The sequence below is a fragment of the Oryzias latipes genome, chromosome 24 (genome assembly GCF_053564925.1).
Source record: "Oryzias latipes strain Hd-rR chromosome 24, Olatipes_Hd-rR_3.1".
Taxonomy (NCBI): Eukaryota; Metazoa; Chordata; class Actinopteri; order Beloniformes; family Adrianichthyidae; genus Oryzias; species Oryzias latipes.
In genome coordinates, this window is record NC_136260.1 from 20,098,669 (window position 1) to 20,119,556 (window position 20,888).

A 20,888-nucleotide genomic window follows, 5' to 3' on the forward strand; every position below is an offset into this window, starting at 1 on the left:
CTCCGAAAGTAAATCCAGTAATATTTTTAAAAAGGGTGCTAAACGACAACAGAGCCTGAATAATTCGGAATGACCAATTTTTTCATTAAAGCTTTAATTGAATCATTAGTCTGACTTTTTCTTTTGGCTGCATCCAAAATGCCAACTTCTGAGTGTTCTTTATTAAACATCGGATGTCATTTCCATACAAATGATGAGCCTTTATTCTGCTTTTTTTTAATGGAAGCGTTCAGGTTCGACTCCTCCCTGCCTTTTCTCTGAAAATAGCCTGGGCCCAAAACTAGTAAGATCAGCTGATCATTATCTAGATGACCTTCCAGCTGTCCGCTACATTAGAATCCCTGCTTAATATTGATGTTATATGAAACCCTAGGAGGAAGTAATAACTCAAACTTTAGGTACAAGGGCAGCAAGGTCATCTGACAAACAAAACTGAGTTTGGAAATTACACCTCAGTCACATACACCTGTACAGGTCAACCCCAGGACAGGAGCGACTGTGTCTTGCAGTTGGCCACCTCAGGGGGCTTCATTACAATGGTATGCTGACGTTTTCATGGAACATACCGTTGTCATGAAGTATTTGTAAGGATAAAGTAAGTTTACAGGTGATGCTGTCATACGGTTCCCTTACGCACACTCTAGTCGTTAGTAAGGTGCTGGCTCCTTACCGTGCATATGCAAATACTGAACAGAGGGTGTTCAGGGGACACATCGCCTGCTGCATGCCCGTAGAAAAAAGATATGCGTGAATACTTTCACTCTACCAAACTGTCTATGAACTTAAAGTTTGATAGACGGATAGGTTTGCCCATTTTCCACCCCCAGACAGCCTGTATCCACCCACAAACGCCTTGTCACACAGCCACTACGCACACTGGTCATAGGTGAATATACGGTAAAAGCTGAGAAAAGTTGTGGTCTTTATGTAGAATTTTCACAGATAAATCATGAATGAACCACATTAAAACCACAGAAGAAGTATGATTAAACCACGCTAAGAACACGTCAATCAACAGAGAGCATGAACCGTGCCTGATTATTGCATTGTTTATATGCAAGTCATTAATAATTTGTGTGTCAATTGCCTAATTTTAGCGTGATATGTGCGCCGTATACGCAATATGAAAGTTAGACATACGTGGAACAATCATGGAAAGCCACAAATGTGCATATCTCGAAAAAATCACGCACAATTGCATAAGATTTATGTGATGATTGCGTATAGACTACGTAAAATATGCGCTGACTGCGTAATTCTCAACCGATCAAACATTTCGAACATCTCAAAACTGAATTCATGTAAAGACCCGAAACCCTCGACGGACATCTGCGCACATCGACGAATGACAAACGCAAGAAACACTTTTGAATTACGTTGATCGCTGACTTAATAGATCACAAAGAGGCTTCAAACTCTTTAGATCATCAGTGCCAAACTGCAGACTACGAGGGTCGGCCTCCTGCTCTTTTTCCGGAAATCTTGCCTCATCTGCTGCTGATTACCTGGATCAGGTGTGTTTAGTCAATAAGGAGCTTCACTGGCAGGATGGTTGGAAAATGGAGACTTGAGGCCTGGATTCTGACACCCCTTGACTAAGACTTTAGTTGGTAAACCATGGTAGCCAATTATTGGGGAAAGCAAAATCGTACCTCTGACGATAAGACCTGCAAAGTTTGACACCCCGGATCCGCGCTCCGACTGGGTAACACAACGATACAGATCCTGGTCCTGACCGGTGACTTCCTTCAGGTGGAAGCTGGCAGCGAACCGTCTGTGGTTGATGGTTTTGGTCTGAGCCACTGGGATGTCTTCTCCGTTTCTCCTCTGAGCAGAAAAGCGGCACAGGTTAATCATTTGCTGCGGTGGCCGCAGATGGCTAACTGTCTTTTATTCAAGGTCAGAACGCAGAATTGGACCTCAGCATCCCAAGTGTTAACGCAAAGTCGTAAACTTTAATCCCCATTTGCATTCCTGTCAGAAGGTTTGAAGGTCATGACTACAATAGGGCAGTAATGAAATCAACAGCTATTAAAACCTTAATCATGTTAACTGCAAGATGTACAGCCTGGAGTGGCTCTATGATTGCACATGTTACACTTTATAATTGCTTTTTCCAGCCGTTTAAATCGCACAATGCTTCATCTTGGTGTGTCACATACTCCTGTTGTACATCTACATACTATACATTTGAAATATTTGGTCAGTGACTGCGCACATGACTCAACAAATCATAGCAGACATATAAATGGCCTTTTGGGGCATTTTAAGAAGGTATAAGAGTCTTGAATGAGCCATTTGGTTCGGTTTCTTACAGGCCAGAACCCAGCGATAACCACAAAGTCACACCTCCCTGTTTAGAAAATCCCACTTTATTTATGTTTTTGTGGCATTCTTTGATAAAATAGAGCTCGTAAATATTTACAATAACTGAATTAAAACAGTGTTAAATTTCTATTATATCCCTTTTGACAGCAGCACATACAAGTTCCTTTCAAAATAAAATACTAAGCATGTCAAATGACATTTGTCTTGCAATCATATTTTAAGAACTTAATCTCTGAACAGCAACTAGACATAAGATAAGAATATGAAATAAAACTTGTTCTAATTCTAAAACACTCTTACAATGGATCAAACCTTTTACCATTATTTTGTTTGGTTTTGTGTCATGTGAAATTTCAGAAGAACAGCAAAGTCCTTAATGCCTCTTGATTTACCCCATAGAAAAAAAAAAGAAAAAGAAAAACAGGAAGTTCCTAAAAACATGCTCAAAAATTAGGAATTTGAGAACAAAATATTCCTAAAAAATATGAAAACGATACTAGAAACCTGGTCTTTAGTTCACCCATTCCTGGTGAAGGCACATATTCCTTGACACACGACATTTTGACATTCATGTAAATAGTTTTGCTTGGGTAAGAATCACCCACCGATAGTGCTCTAGGGTTAATGTGATGTCAGCTGTGGTAAGAAATGTATAAATTATTTTTTTCTTATGTAATATCAGCCGAGTTTAAAAATCAAGAAATCAATGACAAAATTTAAGAAAACAATTATTTCTTTTTTGGGCAAGATAATCTGCTTAACATCGTTATTTCTGAATGCCAAGCAGCCACAATGGAGAGTTAGAAGACCTGCATGGGGCTCCAGAACATCAGGTTGCAGACAAAAGAGCAGCAGAACTTCACGTGCACGTTGCCCTTTTAGCAACCTTCAAAAACATTTGCATGGGTATTTTGCATCTTGTGTCTATTAATGAGTCTTTTACTTCCTCAACTTTTGTTTTATTTTGTAGACCCTTTTAAACATTCTGACTCTCAACACAACAGTTTGTGTGGTGTTGTGTGTTGATGATTGTACCTGAAGCCAGAGTTTGTTGCTTGAAGTGTCTCGCCCGGTGGCGATGCACTGAAATGTGGCGTTCTGTCCAGCATTCACCTCCACGTCTCCAAGGCGCAAGAAATGAGGGGATTTATCTGAAGAAAATAATTGGAATTAATCAAATGTTTTGAGACACAATATGTGATGATTGCAAAGACATTATTAAAGACATGATCCTGAGGAATGCAGCACAAGCCTAAATGTTGTCTCTCTAACATTTTTATAACTATCCTTAGGTCAGTCAGACCCAAAAGATGAATATCTGCATTTACCTTTTTATTTGTTGGTTGTGTAATTGCAATTATAAATAATAAATAGCACTTGTGTTATAAATGAAAACTCCCGTAGGTGTTCATTGGGTTCTGCACGCTCGCACACACAAGCATGTCCAGAAAGGCAGCTGTGAGAATGAATGCTTCCACTGTGGAGAGCAATTCTTTTTCAAATACACGGTTGCTTCTTTAAAGGCCCTGGGAATCCTTTTTAAACATGTTTTCTCAGATTTTCGGTCTTGGAATGTGCTTCCCCCTTTAATAACCTTTGACAGAAAAACATCTACAGGGAGAACTCGCACCGCAGGGGTTAGAATCATATCAGACGGTTTATTTTTCACACTTTTAATCAATAGAGTCCATTAAGAAAACGGAATTATCTGTAAGGATTTCGGTGCCGCAGCGACCAAACTGTTACAACAAATCTGTGACAGCTTCCTTGCAGTCACGAGGAGCCTCCAGCAGCACGACTGTGGCTTTAGATTAGCAGACCCTGCTGTTAAGAACACAAAGTTTGTTACAAATCTTTTTCGCCTCCAGCAACGGGGGGAAGATTTGAGTTACAGAGAGAAGAAGACATGAGATGTAGCAGGAATTTAAAATGGATTGCGGCCCTCCTCTTTTTTTCTTCCTGTGAGTGAGGAGACAAGACAGCTACTGTTCACTCGGTGTGTGTCTGAGCAACTGTGCGCGCTGGAGGGTTAAGGGGAGAGAGAAAACGCTGAGTGGTCAGAATCTCCTCTCCCCATGATTGCCCTAATACTGTCTCATTTCCCGCTTCACTCCTGCTCCTTCCTCCTCTGTTTTCCCTCCTCACACTCTCTCCATTTTCCAGTCTTTCTTCACGTCTCGTCTATGTCCTCTCCTGTGTCACCTTCCTGCTTATCTACCCACTCAGCTGCAAGAAAAACCATCCCAGGTACAGTCTAATTAGTGGCCAAAGCCATCAGCCTTTGTTCAGCGGGCTAGGACTAATTGCTGGCATGAAAATGACTCACCACACGGGTAGCTCAGGACTTGAATGTCATCAATGGCAATGAAGCCCGTTTTGCTGTCCGAGACCTCTGCTTCAAATATGACCTGAAATGATACCACATGAGTCAATCATTATTTACATTCATTTTAAAATATGCCGACACATGACCTCACATCAAACGTGCTCACAAATATTTGACGAGAAAATTCCAAGGCCTCGGCAAATAAACAAGTGACTTCAGTTATTTCTCCAGGATTTCTATGATAAACATCTTAGAAGAAAACACTTTATGGAGCAGCACTCTGGGTGAGCTTTAGCTCTCGTGTTGAAGGTTAAAGACCTCCAGTTTCTTCTGGTATTGATTGATGGATTGGTTGGTTTATTTCAAGCAATTAAAAACAAATTTGTATAAAAAAAACCCATTAAAAATACAAATCCATAGATATATCACATCCATTTGAGATATTAATTCATAAACTTATTAGAACATTGAGTGAAGCCATGTTATTGATATTATAATAATTATTTGCTTGAAAGAGAGTGGGAGGATGCAAATATATTATATAATCCCACCCCTAAAATGATTTACTTGACATTTTTTTCGCATAATCTGGTTCTCTATTTAAAGCTGGGAATACTTTTTCATTCCAAGTGCCAGAAATCATTATATCACATCATGTGACAAAGTTGGAATGCTTATTGATTAAAAAATATATTATTTTTATAAAATGGAATGGTTTTCAAAAAATATTTTTCAAAGTATTACGGTACAGAAATTAAAGTTGCACAATACGAGGAAAACAAAATATTAGTGATCAATATTATGACGGGCTATACATGAACAAATATAAACAAACATATCAAACTAATGTACAAATCATTATCAAAAATATATAATAAATAAAATCAAATTAATAATGAAAAATGATACAATTATTAAAGTAAAAATCATTATTTCTATTATACTGCAACAGTTTTATTTAAATATAATTAAACTGAAAGCTATCTCAACAGGAGGCAGGTCAGAACTTGGAAAAACGAAAATAAAAAACAATTAGGAACAATACAGATAGTGTGCCCTCTGGCTTTTTTGGAGAACATGATGATTTTTCTGTCTATGCACGTCTAAACATATCAGGTAATCATTTATGTACACCGTCTTTCGCGATATAAAAAGCTGATATCGCGATGTCCATATGTTACTTGTGACAAAAAATGAATTGCATATTGATTATCATCAGAGTGTGTCTTACTTCATTAAGTCCCTTCATCTCTATATATTGTGAAACAACAGTTTCTTTGTACATTTCCTTGAATTTATGGATGTGTGTACTTGGGGTGACTGGGGGCATCTGTTGGGACTTTTCAGGAGGTTTTAAAGCCAATGTCTTGCTGATTTAGAGACCGTTTTGGGGTTGTCACTAGGTGGAAGGTGGAATAATCCTTTACTTTGGTGTTCCTTCCAGTTTTCCTGCAGAAGCTGCTGTTTCCGTTTTGTTTCTTTACTTTAAAGCAAAAATGACCTCAGCTCTGCAGCCTTCTCATGCTTTTGGAGCAGTGGGTGCCCTTTAGTTTGGAGTTTTTTCTTCCATGTGAGGAAAACTAAATGTATAATCTGTTTATTCAAACACTCCAGCACATCGGAAAGCTGTAAAGGAATGATGTTAGGGGAACTTTCTAGAATATTTTAGTTCAAAGTAACACAGTGGAGTGGAGCAAAATCCTTGAGAGGTGATGTTACTGTTCAGACACCTCAACACATGTTAAAGAGTCACTCTGATCATCTTTTCATCTGTTTTCATTCCCTGTGGACCTTCAATCATTAATCGTGGCGGTTTTAGCCAAAACTTTGTTTTGTTTTCCAGGATATAGTTTCTGCAGAGCAGCAGGAGCTCATTTGTCTGCTACCGATTCACAAGTTTGAATAAAGAAATACTCAGAAATGCATTTTTAAGCATAGTTTTCTTAATATATGTCCTCCATCATCAACTCAACTCAACTCAACTCAACTTTATTTATAAAGCACTTTAAACAGAACAAGGTTCACCAAAGTGCTGAACAATACAAAAATTAATAAAAGCACATAAAAATATAAAGCATAAAACACATAAAATAGGTCCGGATCCCAACTCAGTTAAAAGCCAAAGTGAAAAAATATGTTTTAAGAGCAGATTTAAAAATACTGAGTGAGTTTATCTGTCTGAGGTACAGGGGCAATTCGTTCCAGATTTTTGGTCCGAAGACTGAGAAGGCTCGGTCACCTCTCAGTTTTCTCCTGGTCTTCGAGACGACCAGCTGTGTCTGATTTGTTGACCTAAGGGAGCGGGGGGGATTGTACACCTGAATCAGGTCAGACAAATATTTTGGGGCGAGTCCATGGAGACATTTAAAAACAAATAGGAGAATGATTTTATCAGAGTGAGTCTTTAAGGATTTAGTTCTGAATATAAAACTTCTGTTGATGTGAATCAAACTTGGTCTTTGCAGATTTAAGTCCAAAATAATGTACTTTATGTCAAAACTCTCAATGGATGACATGAAACGCTTGAATAACAGATTGTGGTACGGAGGAGAATTCCAACATGAGTTTTTTAAATGGCATGTTTGGATTTTCTTTTAGGAATGTGCCTTGGCTGCCTTAAATGGCAGCGTGGTATGTGTCTGTATGAACAAGCCTTCTCCTGAAGGCAGTAATTGAAAATCAACCTGCTGCTGCTTAATGTGACTCAAAAATCACCCAGAAAAAAAAAAAAAATCAGAAGCGACCTGTTGGGAGTCAGACTTCGAGTCATACTTGTTTTGGTTCCATCGGGGCATGAAAATGCAGTGTTTTCTACAAGAGCACCATGATGTTAAGCTGATTAAATCGCCCAAAGGCTTCCTGCTCTGATCCTCCTGTTAGGCTGCCTCTCACTCTGATGGATGGTCTTTGTGAGTAGGACTCCAGAAAAACAATATATGAAAGCATATTATGAGCTAATATGATGGCGGCCGTCAGCTGACATGAAGGAAACAACCAGCTGAGAATCTAAATGACTTACATCTTACAGTTTTAGCAAATTTACAGACAAATAGGCATCAGGTGCTTCAATTCATTATCTGAGGGTAGAAATCAACATCTTATTGTCACTGGGCTCCATCGACATCCCCGTTTAGCCATTTCCTTCCTTCCTTGAATGTTTTTTTTTTTCCACTTGAGCTCCTGCGCTGTTTACTCACAAAGAAGCGCAGTAATAAAGAGACGATGGAGAGGAGAGAAGGTGGCTGTCAGAGAGAGCCAGAAAAAGAGCAAGGGGTGAGCAGTTGTTGTCATTCATCACCAGCAAAAGAAAATCTTCTGTGAGCTGTTTACCCATAGCTCATCATTTCCCGCTTGTCACACTCCTCTTTTCGGTCTTCCTCCCTGTCCCATCATCCTTCACTCATAGCTTTACTGCCGGGAGCAGCACAAACACATCAGCTGACTTTTAACACCTCCTTCTTTCATTTTGTACACGTTATTTTCATTTTAAAATATAACCACGTCTTTGTTCAAGTATGAATATTAATAAAAAAAAAACAAAAAATAATAGCAAATGTATAAATGTCTGGGCTGTAAAGTGGTGTAGCGGTTAGCCTGACGGCAAAAAAGTTCCCGGTTCAAATCCCGGCTGGGACCTTTCTGCGTGGAGTTTGAGTGTTCTCCCCGTGTATGTGTGGGTTTGTTCCTGACACTCCGGTTTTCCAAAAACATGCTTCCTAGGTTGATTTTTGTCTCTAAATTGCCCCTAGGTGTGCCTGTAAGTGTGTGTGGCCCTGCATCAGACTGGTAACCTGCCCAGGGTGTACCCCGCCTTCGCCCAACTGTAGCTGGGCTGGCTCCAGCCACCTCGTGACCCCAAAAGGGACGTTGCTTCCCCATCAGGGAATGGATCTGTGTGTTAATCCTATTATAAATATTTAAGCAACCAAAATGTATTTGAAGCGTATTATTACAGATAAACAATCTACTGTCTAGCAGTCTGCATGTTATAAACGGATCACAACCTTGATGGCTGCCAAGGGACCGTCTGCAAAGTGCACGCTTTAGGAAAAATGATTTACATTTTTTTTTTTACAATCTTTTAAAGGAAAAACAACCAAAACTAATAAATGTTTAAACAGTTAAGGTAGTCATGAATACTAAGCTACAAATTTTAAAGAAAGCAATCATTCATTTTTAAGTTTTTAATGGAGATATGAATCGCAAATGATCAAAAATGTTGAAAAGTTCTGAAGATCCAAACTTTAACCAAACTTTCTAACAAGACTAATTATAATCTGAAATGTTATAATTGTGGTGTTGTGTGTTGATGATTGTACCTGAATGTTCCACCTTATATTTTTAGTTGATTGTTCAAGCTGAATCACAGAAATGTTAAATGATGCAAGAAGGTTAATAAAGGAAAAGGGGAAAAACCTGGATCTGTTCATTTAATTTGTTCAGTTTCATTAAACCTGTTTGAAAAGGCCTCTTGGATAAAAGGTGCGACGTCTTCTATGAAAAACCAGACCCGACCTTGATTTAAAAAATGTTTTGTTTTTGTGTCACTAAAGTATCAGATCTGGACTTGGTACAGGTACTCAGATAACTCTAGGATAAAAACCCGATCGGGACACCCCTGGTCTAATTTCCATAGTGTGGCATAAATTAAGTCACCATAAAAGCTTCCAGATGATTCACAGAACTTGAAAAATGATCAATGCTGAAGGACTCATATCAATGAAGACGATTAAAGAAAAATATGGAGCGAATCAAGCAGCAGATAGTTTTTGTGACCCATTTTCCTGTTGGCTAAAAAAAAGGCGGTTTAGATCGTTCACACCCACCAAACTAGCTTTTTTAGCACAAAAGACAACGTACAATCAGAGTGACTCCATGGTTTTAATTTATTGCTGCTGAAAAATCAAATTTAATGTCTAGTCGGTATCTGATCCTTTTCCAGTGCGGAGCTCAAATGAATTCCACAAACGCCTGTAGCGTGGATTAAAAGTCATGTATTATTTTACCACCTTTCATCATAAAGATGAATGATGGCTTTAATCATCGCTGTGAGACAGTTTTTTATGGATCAGATGGTGGACACCTCTGATCACACAGGTGTCAAACCCTGATGGCTTCCCTGCAAAGCAGGATTATTGATGACATGCATGTTTACAAGTTTGTTCAGGCAAAGTTGGTCTGGATCGCTGAAGGCAGAGCAGTGACGTATCACCACTTCAGAGCAGAGCTGGGCAATAGCATACATCCTTTTATCATCTAGTTGCATATATATCATTTTGATGTATGCATGCACCGACTCTCAAAATGTTTAAAGCTGCAGGGAGAAGATATTTTTCATCTCACATTATGGTCTGAACCCTGATAAATGGGAATTTTCTTTGAGGCACCAGCTGCCTGTTTACATACACAAATATGAACTAAAGCTGGAGGTGATGCTACACGTGTTTCAGCAGAAAAAACAGGAAAAATAAATATATATGTAGATTAAACCAGGTGACACATATGCACCGATTGAAACCAGGAACCTACAGTGGAGAAAATAAGTACTTAATCCTTTGGCGATTTAAAAAAAAAAAGAAATCGACAGTTTGTCATCTTAATGGTATTTAATGTTGATTAATTTGAACAGTGATAAGATAGAAAATCACAAAGAACGTCAAGAAATCCACTTTAAAGAATACAAATTTATTTCATTGAGAGAAAAATGCATTTGACAACTGTTTGAACTAATCACCTGTATAGAAGCCACCTGTCCACAGAATCAGTCCATCAATCAGACTCCAAAATCTCCAAAATAAGAAAGACTCAAGAGCTTCTAGTGGACTTAAGGTAGACCTCCACAAGACCGTACTGAATTACAAAACCATCAGCAAGAAGCGAAGGGTTAAGGGGACAACTGTTGGTGCAATTTTGCCAAAATACAATTGCATGACCATCAATCCACCTATAGGTATGCGACTCCAAACCAGATCTCACCTGGTTGGGTTTCCATGATCATGAGAACAGTGAGAAATTGGCCAAAAACAAGACAGCAGGATAAGTTGATGATCTCAAATCAGAGTCACCATTGGAAATACTTTTCACCACAATGGCTTACATTTCGCAGTCCTTGCAAAGTCCCCCTGCTTAGGAAGGGACATGTGGAGACCTGCCTGAGGTTTGTCAATGAACACCTTAATGATTTAGAGAGGGATCTGGAGAAGGTGCTGTGGTCAGATCAGACCAACATGGAGCTCTTTGGCATCCAACCCCCCAAGAACACCATCCCCAATGTCAAGCACGGAGGTGGAAACATTATGGAGGTGTTATGCTGCAAAAGATTACTTCAATGTGTGTTTGGGAGGATGGGCGGAGCCATGCACCATTAAATCCTGGGAAAATCTCCTTCCCTCCACCAGGAAGCTTAAAATGGGTGGTGGGTGGGTCTTCTGAAAGGATAATCACCCGAAACAAACAACCAAGGCAACCAAGGAATGGCTGAAGATGAAGCAGATCGAGGTCATGGAGTGGTCCAGCCATTCTCCAGACCTCCATCCTAGAGTAAACCTATGGAGAAAACTGAAGCTCAGAGTTGCTAAGCAACAGCCACCAATTCTGAATGATTTAGACATCATTTGTTAAGAAGAGAGGACCAAAATTCCTTCTGATATGAGCAGAAACCTGCTTATCTACTACAAGAAACTTCTGACCTCTGTCCTGCTATTAATGGTTTTCAACAAAGTCTTTCCGGCAACAGGGTTCAAATATTTATTTCCCTCAGTAAAATGCAAATACATTTATATGAATGTAATGTCTTGATTTTTCTTTTATTGTCCAAATGAGCCAAGCATTAAAATACGTATTTCCTCCACTGTAGACTTAAGCTACATACACTCCAGGCATTTGAGATACATTCAAGAACATACTAAACATGGCTTCTTGAAGAACAAGTGAAAAACAAAAACAAAAAAAAAGAGTAGAAAACTAAAGTTATGTTTGTCCAAAGATTGTCCAAAAGGTTTCCTCCTCATCTTTAAAGTCAAACCATCTCTTTGACTTCTTTAGCTAGAAAAAGCTTTGCAATGTGATGATCTTCAGTGAAAGTTTCAACTTAAAAAGGGGGAAAAAAGCAAAGAATGTCAAAGAAAAGTCTTCATCAAAACAGTTTTAGTGTATGTTTGTGTGCACTTTGTGTTCATTTGCTGTTGTCTGTGTAAATGTCTACATGTGGAAGATGTTCCCTTTGAGAAATAAGCCTCATTATGTCTCAGCCTAAAGTGCTAACGCAGAAACATGTTCAAACATGACAAAATAGCTTCATAACCTCAAATCCAATAACCTTGTCTCCAGCCTGAAAAAGCTACATGCGCCTCTGCTAACCAAGATGATTATGTTCAATTAAAACATGTTGACACACGCACTCCAAGCCGGTGGGCTCCGCCCACAGTCGCCGTGGTGGACGGAGCTTGCAGATGGGCCTTTTGGAGGATGCTTTCACACTTAGCCTTCCAGAGGTCTTACATGCTCCCCAGGCAGTGTGTGCTAACACAATCAGTGTGTGCGTCTGCTCCATCACTCGCAGACAAGCTACGCTGGGACAAAGACATCCGTCCACAGCAACACTACTGATGAACACTGACGAATAAACTCAACAAAAAGAAGGCAGTCATTTCTGATCGGAAATGTTGTAAAGATCCGATGCCAAAGACAAAAGGAAAATCCTAATTTCTAAAAGATTTGTCGGAAATGCCTCAAGTGGGGACACACTCACATACACACTAGCCCGAGCGTCACCTCCTGAGCCTCAGTCAACACAAATAAATCAGCAGCTTGCCTCACAGCATGCGCTCATGTCTGCATTGCTGTTCTCAGATCACCACAGCTGTAAGTGAACACTTCATGTGGCGTACAGGTTATTTACCTGGTATTCATTAGGCCAGAAGGTGGACACAGCCAGTTCAGCTTTGAGCCAGTCTTTACCTGAAAAGCAAAACGTACTCAACATAAAAACAACAAAAAAAACATTCAGGTAGACGAGAACTACGGTGGCCCTGAAGTGCAAATCACATCAACAAATCACGACAATTAAAAAGCAAAACAAATAGTTAAAAATCAAAATGACAGTTCAGAAACCAAAACACAATTCCAAGAAAAAGACAACAAAATAAAATGAAACATTTCGGAAAACAAAGACATAAGTCAAAACAGCGGCTGTGCAGCAACCTGTGCCTTAAAAAAAACACAGGGTTGTGTCAGGAAGCGCATCCGCCGTCAAAACTTTCCACCACCTGTGCAAATCCGTCAAAGCTGATTGGCTGTGGCGACTCCTATCACTATAGCAAAAAGGTGGGAGAATTGTTAAAAAACAAAAGAAAGTAAGAAACAGGAAATGGCAGGTATTATGGAACATCGCTGATTGGATAATGATATTTAATTTTGATGTTTGAGTTTTCAAATGCGTCTTCAAGGTCCTAAAAAAAGTTTTATGATCAGTACAAAGCACATTCAGCATCTCTTTATATCAAATTAGTTTCAGTTTAAATGATGGACTTTTGATTTGTGAATTTTCCGGAAAAGGAAGATACCATGTGACATGCTAATCAGGTGATCACGTTTGTCCATCATTTCTGGTATGAAGCACTACTGGATATCATCTTCCAATCAGTAATGTCACAAAGTACCTTTTCTAGGTTCTTCTTCTGTTTCATTTCGGGCGGCCGTGGTGCAGTTGGAGGTAGGGCGGCCGACCCCTGATTGGAACACTCCAGGTTCGATTCCTCCCTTGTCCGCCCATGTGTTAAAGTGTCCTTGGGCAAGACACTGAACTCCACCTTGCCTCTGGTGGAAGGTTGGCGCCAGTGTTCAGCCGTGGAGCCGCCATCAGTGTGTGAGTGTGTGAATGGGACTGTAAAGCGCTTTTGATTGCCTAAAGTTGCATTTGTTTTCTGAAATGTTTCATTTTTATTGGAAAGATAAATAAAACTTTGCTTTATAGAGCATCAACAATGAACCCACATGGCATAAAATATCCTGTGTTCAGGTGACGCATCTAAATGAGTACAGTTGAGTGCATTGTATAGTCATTTTTTCTATTTATTGTTAATATTCTCTTTCTACTGTTCTTTTACAATTTCTGTCAAAGCTAATCGAGGGACGGGTGTTTGCGAATTAGCCACGGCTAAATAACCAGGCATCACATTGTTTCATTGTAGTGATCTATTTTTTGTATTTGTCCCTATTTAATAAATATTTAATAAATACATTTTACTTTAATTGTTTGGGAATCGTGTTTTTGTTTCTGCAATTCTGTTTTAATTGTTATAATATAATTCTGATTTTTCTAAATTTTGTTTGGCTTTTTTTATTGTCTTTGTGATATCTCATATGTTTTTGCGTCGAGTGATTGCAGGTGTTGTTTGCACTTCTGGGCCACCATACAGAAGAAGTGAATGAAAAATCTAATTTACCAGTATATGTGGTCACATTCCAAATGGGATTTGCCAATGGACCCTTGTTCACCTATAAAAAGCACACAATACACCATAAACCGTGACTCAAAACGGTACATCCACATTAGAAAAGCAGCAGAAATAATTCTGGGCTCAAATAGCAAAAACTTCCTAAACATTTCTACCCAAAGAAGAACGAAGTGCTGCATTTCTTATCTGGTGCTTCGTACCTTCACCAGAACGTTGAGGGTGCCGGGGCTGGAGCCGTCAGTGCTGGTGAGGAGGTAGTTGAAGTCGATGCAGTGAGTGTCATTCTCCTTCATGACTGGCAGCTGGAACCTAGCCTTCTCCCCGACGTCATGCTGAGAGACATCCACGTACATGTAGGAACCTGGAAAAATGAAAAAAGTTAGCCCAGTTTGAAAGCTAAACTGTCATGCTTTTGAGGATGTAATAGAGTAATAGGACTACTTTGCCAAAACTTTATGCACACAGCTGGTGTTACATGAACCTAAATGCACACAATTCCTGCTCTGCAAAGGCTTTCACACCTTCACACCGATTATTTTCTGCTTCCATTTCTCCTTTAAACACGTTCAGTATTGATAAACTTAAGAATAATAATGAGTTCTGTCAAAAATCACTGTTATTTTTAGGAAGCTTTTTTTGACCATCTGCCACTTGTGACTGATGCAGTGACCTGTTCCTGCACTGAATGACTGTGAAAAATAGTGCTTGAAATAACACTTAATCTGGATGTACTAACAGGCTGCCCATCCAGATGTTGCAGTAATCAGCACCGACCCCAACCAGATGTTGCTGCACTGAAATGATGAAACAAGATCCTTTCATCTTGACGTCTTTTTTTAAATTTCCCTTTAGCTCATTAAAATTAGAACCAAATAGACAACTTAAAGCAATTCAGGTAGGAATAGTTGGTTTGATTTAAGTTTAAAATAATGTTTAAGAAAAATGTTAAATGTGTCCATTTTGTCATAAACTTCCATAGGTTCCCTTTTATCTTCAAACAGTTAAATATCAAGATAAATATGATGATAAAAGGCTCAAATCTTAAGATATTTTGTACATTTTTACATAATAAACATACAATAATTATTCAGATAGATCTAAAAGAATTAAAGAAAAATGAAAAAACAAACAGTTAAACTACCAGAAAGTCATAAAGCCTCCAAAAATTTCAGTTTATTCTTTTTGTAATATTGTGGAACATTTTTTACAAATTTTCATACTTTTCTCCTTATTATTTTACATTTTTGGATGCTCTGTGGAAATAGTTTTTTGCATTTAATATATGTATAATATAATATTACATCTGTAACCTTCAGTCATTTTGATTTATACGGGAAAATGCTGGTGTGTTCTCAATATACCACTTTATAGATGATTCTTTTGGCTTGTTTTTGAAATCTCCATAGTTTTAGTGGGTTTTGTAGGTGGTTGTCCAAACCTCAACACTAAAGTTTAGGGTTTAGTGCTTTGAGATTTGATCTAAAATGTAAAGTGCATTCTACATAAAATGTATTATTATTATTATTATTATTATTATTATAATTAGGGCCGTACTATAGCACAATACATACATAGTATTAAAACTAATTATCATTATTTTAGTGTTGAAGTTCATAAAAAAATGTAAAAATAGTTTTATTGCTTCTTAATTTATTTTGTGAATTAATAACAAAAAAATGTTAGAAAATGTACAAATGATAGCTTCTCCAGGTGTGTATTGATATTCCTACAGAATTTGTGCCCCCCCCCTTTCCCTGAACAATTTTAAAGCAAAGATATATTCAGAACATGTGTTTTTTTTCCCATTACTTTTGTGACTTTATTGGTCATTGTGAGCTTGTTCTTTCCTCCCCAAAGGGGTACCAACTATTTTGTTTTGTCCCTGTGTGATTAAAGTGGCTGCTAAAATGTAAAGGTCATCATTTCTTTGAACAAACAGTAAATCTGCTAAATTCAACGGTGTGCGCTCACTGTTTGACTCTTTTCTGACATTTTAAACAAGTTTACAGGCGCTGTTGATTTCACGTTTGACATTTAATTCCAGATTGCCTAAAAGTGAAATAACAGAGGAATGCAGACAATGCTGACAGGATAAAGAGAACATGGCGGTTGGTAATCAGAGACAACTATATTTCAGTGTATTACTTAATGATAAAATGTCATATAAAGAAAGTGCAGGAGATGGATAATTCTATTTGCAAACTGTACCATTCAGAATGTGTGCTGCACAATAAGATGTGAAACAATAGCGATTATCTGTTATTGTTTAGCTAATCTACTGTGAGAAAATCCATCCCTCTGTGGGACGGAGCAGAACATAACAGGATTAGGACCACGATAAAGAGACGTCAGCCTTTCAGGGAGGCTTTAGCTCTGCCATTCATCTGTTATCTCCTTTATGGCCAACAATATTACTTTGATTTCTCAACATAAAAAGAATTCACAGGTTTGCAGGAAAACCTCACATCCTGGCAGTAAATGATCTGTAATCTATTTCCATCTGACATGTAAAGGGGATGGACATCAGTGCCGTTTCTTTATTTTTGGCATTGATAATGAGAAAAAAGTGACTTAAAGATGGCTGCCAAGGTGCTGCACCAGCTAAAAATACTTCCATCAGCCTGAGACCCAAATGTGTCAACGAACAACACAAGATAAGACAAAAATAAGTATGCTATTATGAAAGTATGCCTATTATGAAACTAATACCAGCAGATTAATAAGAAGTAAAGATCCTAAATATGATTTAACACAACACTGCTCTTGGTATTGTCCAGTCGTCCTAGTGTTTACCTGTGGGACCGAGTTCATAGCACCCAATTCGAGCGGAAAAATACTGCTAGAAATGAGCAGCCGGAGTCTTGACGGACCACGAAACTGACACAGCACTCATGCAAACTTCATCATCCCAAACACATCTGACACCTTAAGTCTGCCGCTTTCTAAAATGGCTGATGTCTTTGAACTGCCAAAGTCTAAAATGGCTGTGATTATTACAAAGTCGCAGGATAATGATAAGGCTAAAAATAAAGCTGTGACAGCCTTAAGACCCAGATATGTCACAACATCTGCAGCGGCGCAGCAGCATTTTCTTTGGCACAATAACAACAGCTTGCAGGTGGAATAACAGCTGACAGAGTCGTTTCATTTGAAGCATCTAAAAAGGTGCCACTGATGTTACACATGCAATGCATCCAGCAGGGAGAACATTAGACGTGCTTTTAATACGCGCTTTCACTGGTATGATGGTGTCTACAATCAGATGTAGAAAATGATCACAACCTTTGAGTAAAACTTCATCAATTCTGTGATTGATTGAAGCAAACAAAGAAAAATGATCATCGAAAGAAGAAATTTAGTGTAATAAAAATGTCCAAACTATAAGGCGCACTTAAAACCTGAACTTTTTTCCAAAAAATGACAGAGTGCCTTATTATCTTCTGTGTAAAAAAATAAAATTGTATTTATTGTGAGTTTATTGATGTCGAAGTGGTTTTGAGAGGTACACTGTCAAAATACCAGTGTGTTTTTTTTAAATAAAGTTGGGTATTTTGTAAATACGCTAACATGTCTAACGTGGCTAACATGTAGTGGAGTCGGATTGTGTTACTAATGACGTTAGGAGTTCGTGTATTCAAAATAACATTTGTTTTACTTGTATCAGTCTGTGAGGGCAGAACCCACTGCCCCACAGTTAAGTTAAGTTCATTTGTTATATTTTTCTCTTGAATAAACCATTTCATTTTATTTCACACATTTCATAACAAAATTGACTTAATGACTTGTGCACACATTAAGTTAATTTTGTATTGTTTTGAGAAATTCTATTCTTTGAGTTCTGTTTGAGGCCTGATGCTGGGGCAGAGGCTGGAGCAGGAAACTTCCTGATGATGTGGCAGTGGGAGGAGCTGAAGAAGCTCCTGATGACTTGGAAAGGGAGGAGCATGGACAACTTCCATCTGGAGAAGATGGAGGGGAAAGACGAAGTGTATTCTTATGTTGGACTATTGTTTGTATTTTTTGGAATATGTTAAGCTTGCTTTGAGGTAAAAGTTCAGTTTCTGTTGAAGCGTTAAATTACTAGTAATTTACTACTTTAATTAATATTTAGGTTTTGAATATTTTGTATTTGTGCTCCCCTCCCTATTGTGTCATTGGTCTGATCAGCCAGTATAAAATCTCCCTAATGTTTCCTGTTGGGGGGTCAGTTTGAGTTCAGTTGGTTTGAGCTTTTGTTATTGATTCGCTCAGTTACATTTTTGTTAAGTTGACCCCATTTTAATTTGAGCCCCTGTCGTGTTGTGTTGGGTAAAATAAAAACCCCTGATTTGAAGATCTTTTTGTCCTGTGGCTCAATCTCTGCCGAGCGGACCCTGACACAGTCTGTTTTCTTCACAAGTTGCAAACTTGGTTGGGTGTTTTGTAGATACACTAACGTGTCTAACATGGCTAACATGTAGCGGTTTTGGACTGTGTTTTTTCTGACATGTTAATAATGACATTGGGAGTTAGCGTAGTGACAGCAACGTTTTATTTGGCTGAATTAGTCTGGTTTTGTAATTGTTGCAAAGGTTGGGGGAACATGTATTGCAAATACACGACCATGGCTAACATGTAGCGAGCAAAAGACGAGTTCTAGGTATTGTGAGTGCAGTTAATAAAGTCTGTCTGACCGACAGACTTGTCTCTGACCCTTATTAATTCGCCATATAGTTTGTGTTGCTTGTGTATGAAAAAGGTTAGAAATTAACCATCATTGATGATGCACCTTATAATTCGTTGTGTCCAATAGTGCGGAAAATATGGTCGTTTTTAACCTCAAACATGAAGGTGATGGAATCCATCATGCTGGATTCTAGAGCTTTGCTCTAATAACATTTTTTCTGACTTGTTTATAAGCTCATTACTAGTTTGCCATTATTAAAACAGCCAGTGGATCTGTTGCAGCTTTAATGTCTTCTTTCTTTTTCCTTATTAGACAGAGCGCAGCTGAAAACAAGCAAGAGTGGAGACGTGCAGGGAATGGCATGCCAAATGGCTTTAGAGTGTTATTGGCTGACAACATTATGAGTCAAGAGTATCTGCTTTAGTCCACTGAGCCACTGAGCCCCAGCCCATGAATGTTCATCTGGAACAACGATACACTATATGCCCCGCCATGGTGAACAGCCAACGCAGAGGACCAGTGAGATTACAGATGACTTTTGGTTTCCCTCTGCAACAAATACTACAAATACTGCCAAACCGTTCATGCCATGCCATCTGAAGCTAAACACGGGGTTATGAGGGTTCAAATATAATTGTTGACAATGAAGTGACTCAATAAGTGGTGCTGAATTTAAAGCCTTACAGCTGACTACAGGCTGTCTGCGGTTGAAAAGTGGGCAGACCTGTATGGGGTATGAAAAGGACCTACACAAAATATCAAGGTTTTAAGGCCTGTTCACACCGGGACGAATTTCGCCGGCGATTTTCGCCGACGTTTAACGCCTCGTGACTAAACAAAGGGCACCAACGAGAGTGTGCACACCGACGCGAAAAAACGCCATGCGTTAAAGCGTCAAAAAAAAAAAACGCCTCGGGTTCGTTTTTTTTTTCGACGCGTCGCGTCGAAATCTACTCGACCAATGAGAATGGCGCTTTTGCTCACGTGTCTGGAGTTTCTGAAGTTACAGTAAAACACAACTTGGGGGCGCTCAAACACACAACTGCCTTGCTGAGCACACATACCAGCGAAGAAGATAGACGCCAAGTAGCGTCTACACAGCCGCGAAGCAATAATGACGGACATTCTAAAACATCCCCGAACCAAGCACCAGTTGGAGCTACTGGTGCTTGAAATATTCATGTTTTCTTTGTATGATTCTGACAAGCGCGTAAATACTTGCTCTCTTCTTCTGAGTGAAAGGCGACTTTAAGAAGCGTAAAGTTGCGCAGCGCCACCTTGTGTACAGGAGTATTTCTGTTTTACATTAAGCGCCATCTAATGTCAGGGAATGAAATTGCATGTTCACTCCACTCATCGTCAGCGAAAATCGCCTGGGTGTGAACACAAAAAACGTGGCGAAAAACGCTGGCGAATAACGCCTGGCGAATATTCGTCCCGGTGTGTACGGGCCTTTAGACCGCTAGGTATTTTTTATATACAGCCGTGCTGTGGGCAATAGGTCATAGCGAGCGCTTATAAAACATGCAAAGGTACTATAAGTAAGACTGAATTAGGTGAGATGTAGGTGTGTCATACTGGTTTTTCATTCTCCTTGACTCCCTCCAAATCTTGTGCAGTGTGCAAAGAACCGTCCATGTGACATGTGTGCTCTTGCTGTTAGAAATATAGAAATTACACAATCAGAGCGTAGTTTGTGTGGGCATCCTACGACACTTGTGCATCACCTGCAAAACCTGTGCGTGCAGCATTTGCGGGTGATCAGAAACCAGCCAGTACTTGCAGCTAACCAAAGACCAGAGTGTGGCGAAAGGACACCATGCTACATCACCCGAACGTCATGAGTGCAACTTCCATTATCCATACAAATACCTAACGATACACTCACCACTCACACGATAATCGTACGTATGGTTTGAATGACGCCCCTTAAAACACCCACTCTGATGAAAATTGTGTTTTTGTGGCATTTTTCATATGATGGAGAACATATATAAAGAAAGCTCAAAATTGCATTTCTGCATGTTTCTTTATTCAAATTGTTGTAAATAAGGAGCAGACGAAAAATAAAGTTGTTAAAAAAGCTTGTGGCTGTGACAAAGCTAAAACA

At 38.9% G+C, this 20,888-nt stretch overlaps 1 protein-coding gene across 47 annotated transcripts in view; it reads right to left on the reverse strand.

Moving 5' to 3' along the window:
- The window catches only part of ptprk (protein tyrosine phosphatase receptor type K), a 113,209-nt gene that overhangs the window by 43,905 nt on the left and 48,416 nt on the right, over window positions 1–20,888 (reverse strand). For all 47 annotated transcript variants that reach the window (XM_078942945.1, XM_078942944.1, XM_078942932.1 and 44 more), the window contains 6 exons: window positions 14,313–14,473; window positions 14,101–14,152; window positions 12,555–12,613; window positions 4,655–4,736; window positions 3,364–3,479; window positions 1,653–1,827 (listed from right to left, as the gene is read on the reverse strand). In XM_078942945.1, the coding sequence (XP_078799071.1) occupies window positions 1,653–1,827; window positions 3,364–3,479; window positions 4,655–4,736; window positions 12,555–12,613; window positions 14,101–14,152; window positions 14,313–14,473 (645 nt within the window). The remainder of the gene's footprint in view (window positions 1–1,652; window positions 1,828–3,363; window positions 3,480–4,654; window positions 4,737–12,554; window positions 12,614–14,100; window positions 14,153–14,312; window positions 14,474–20,888) is intronic.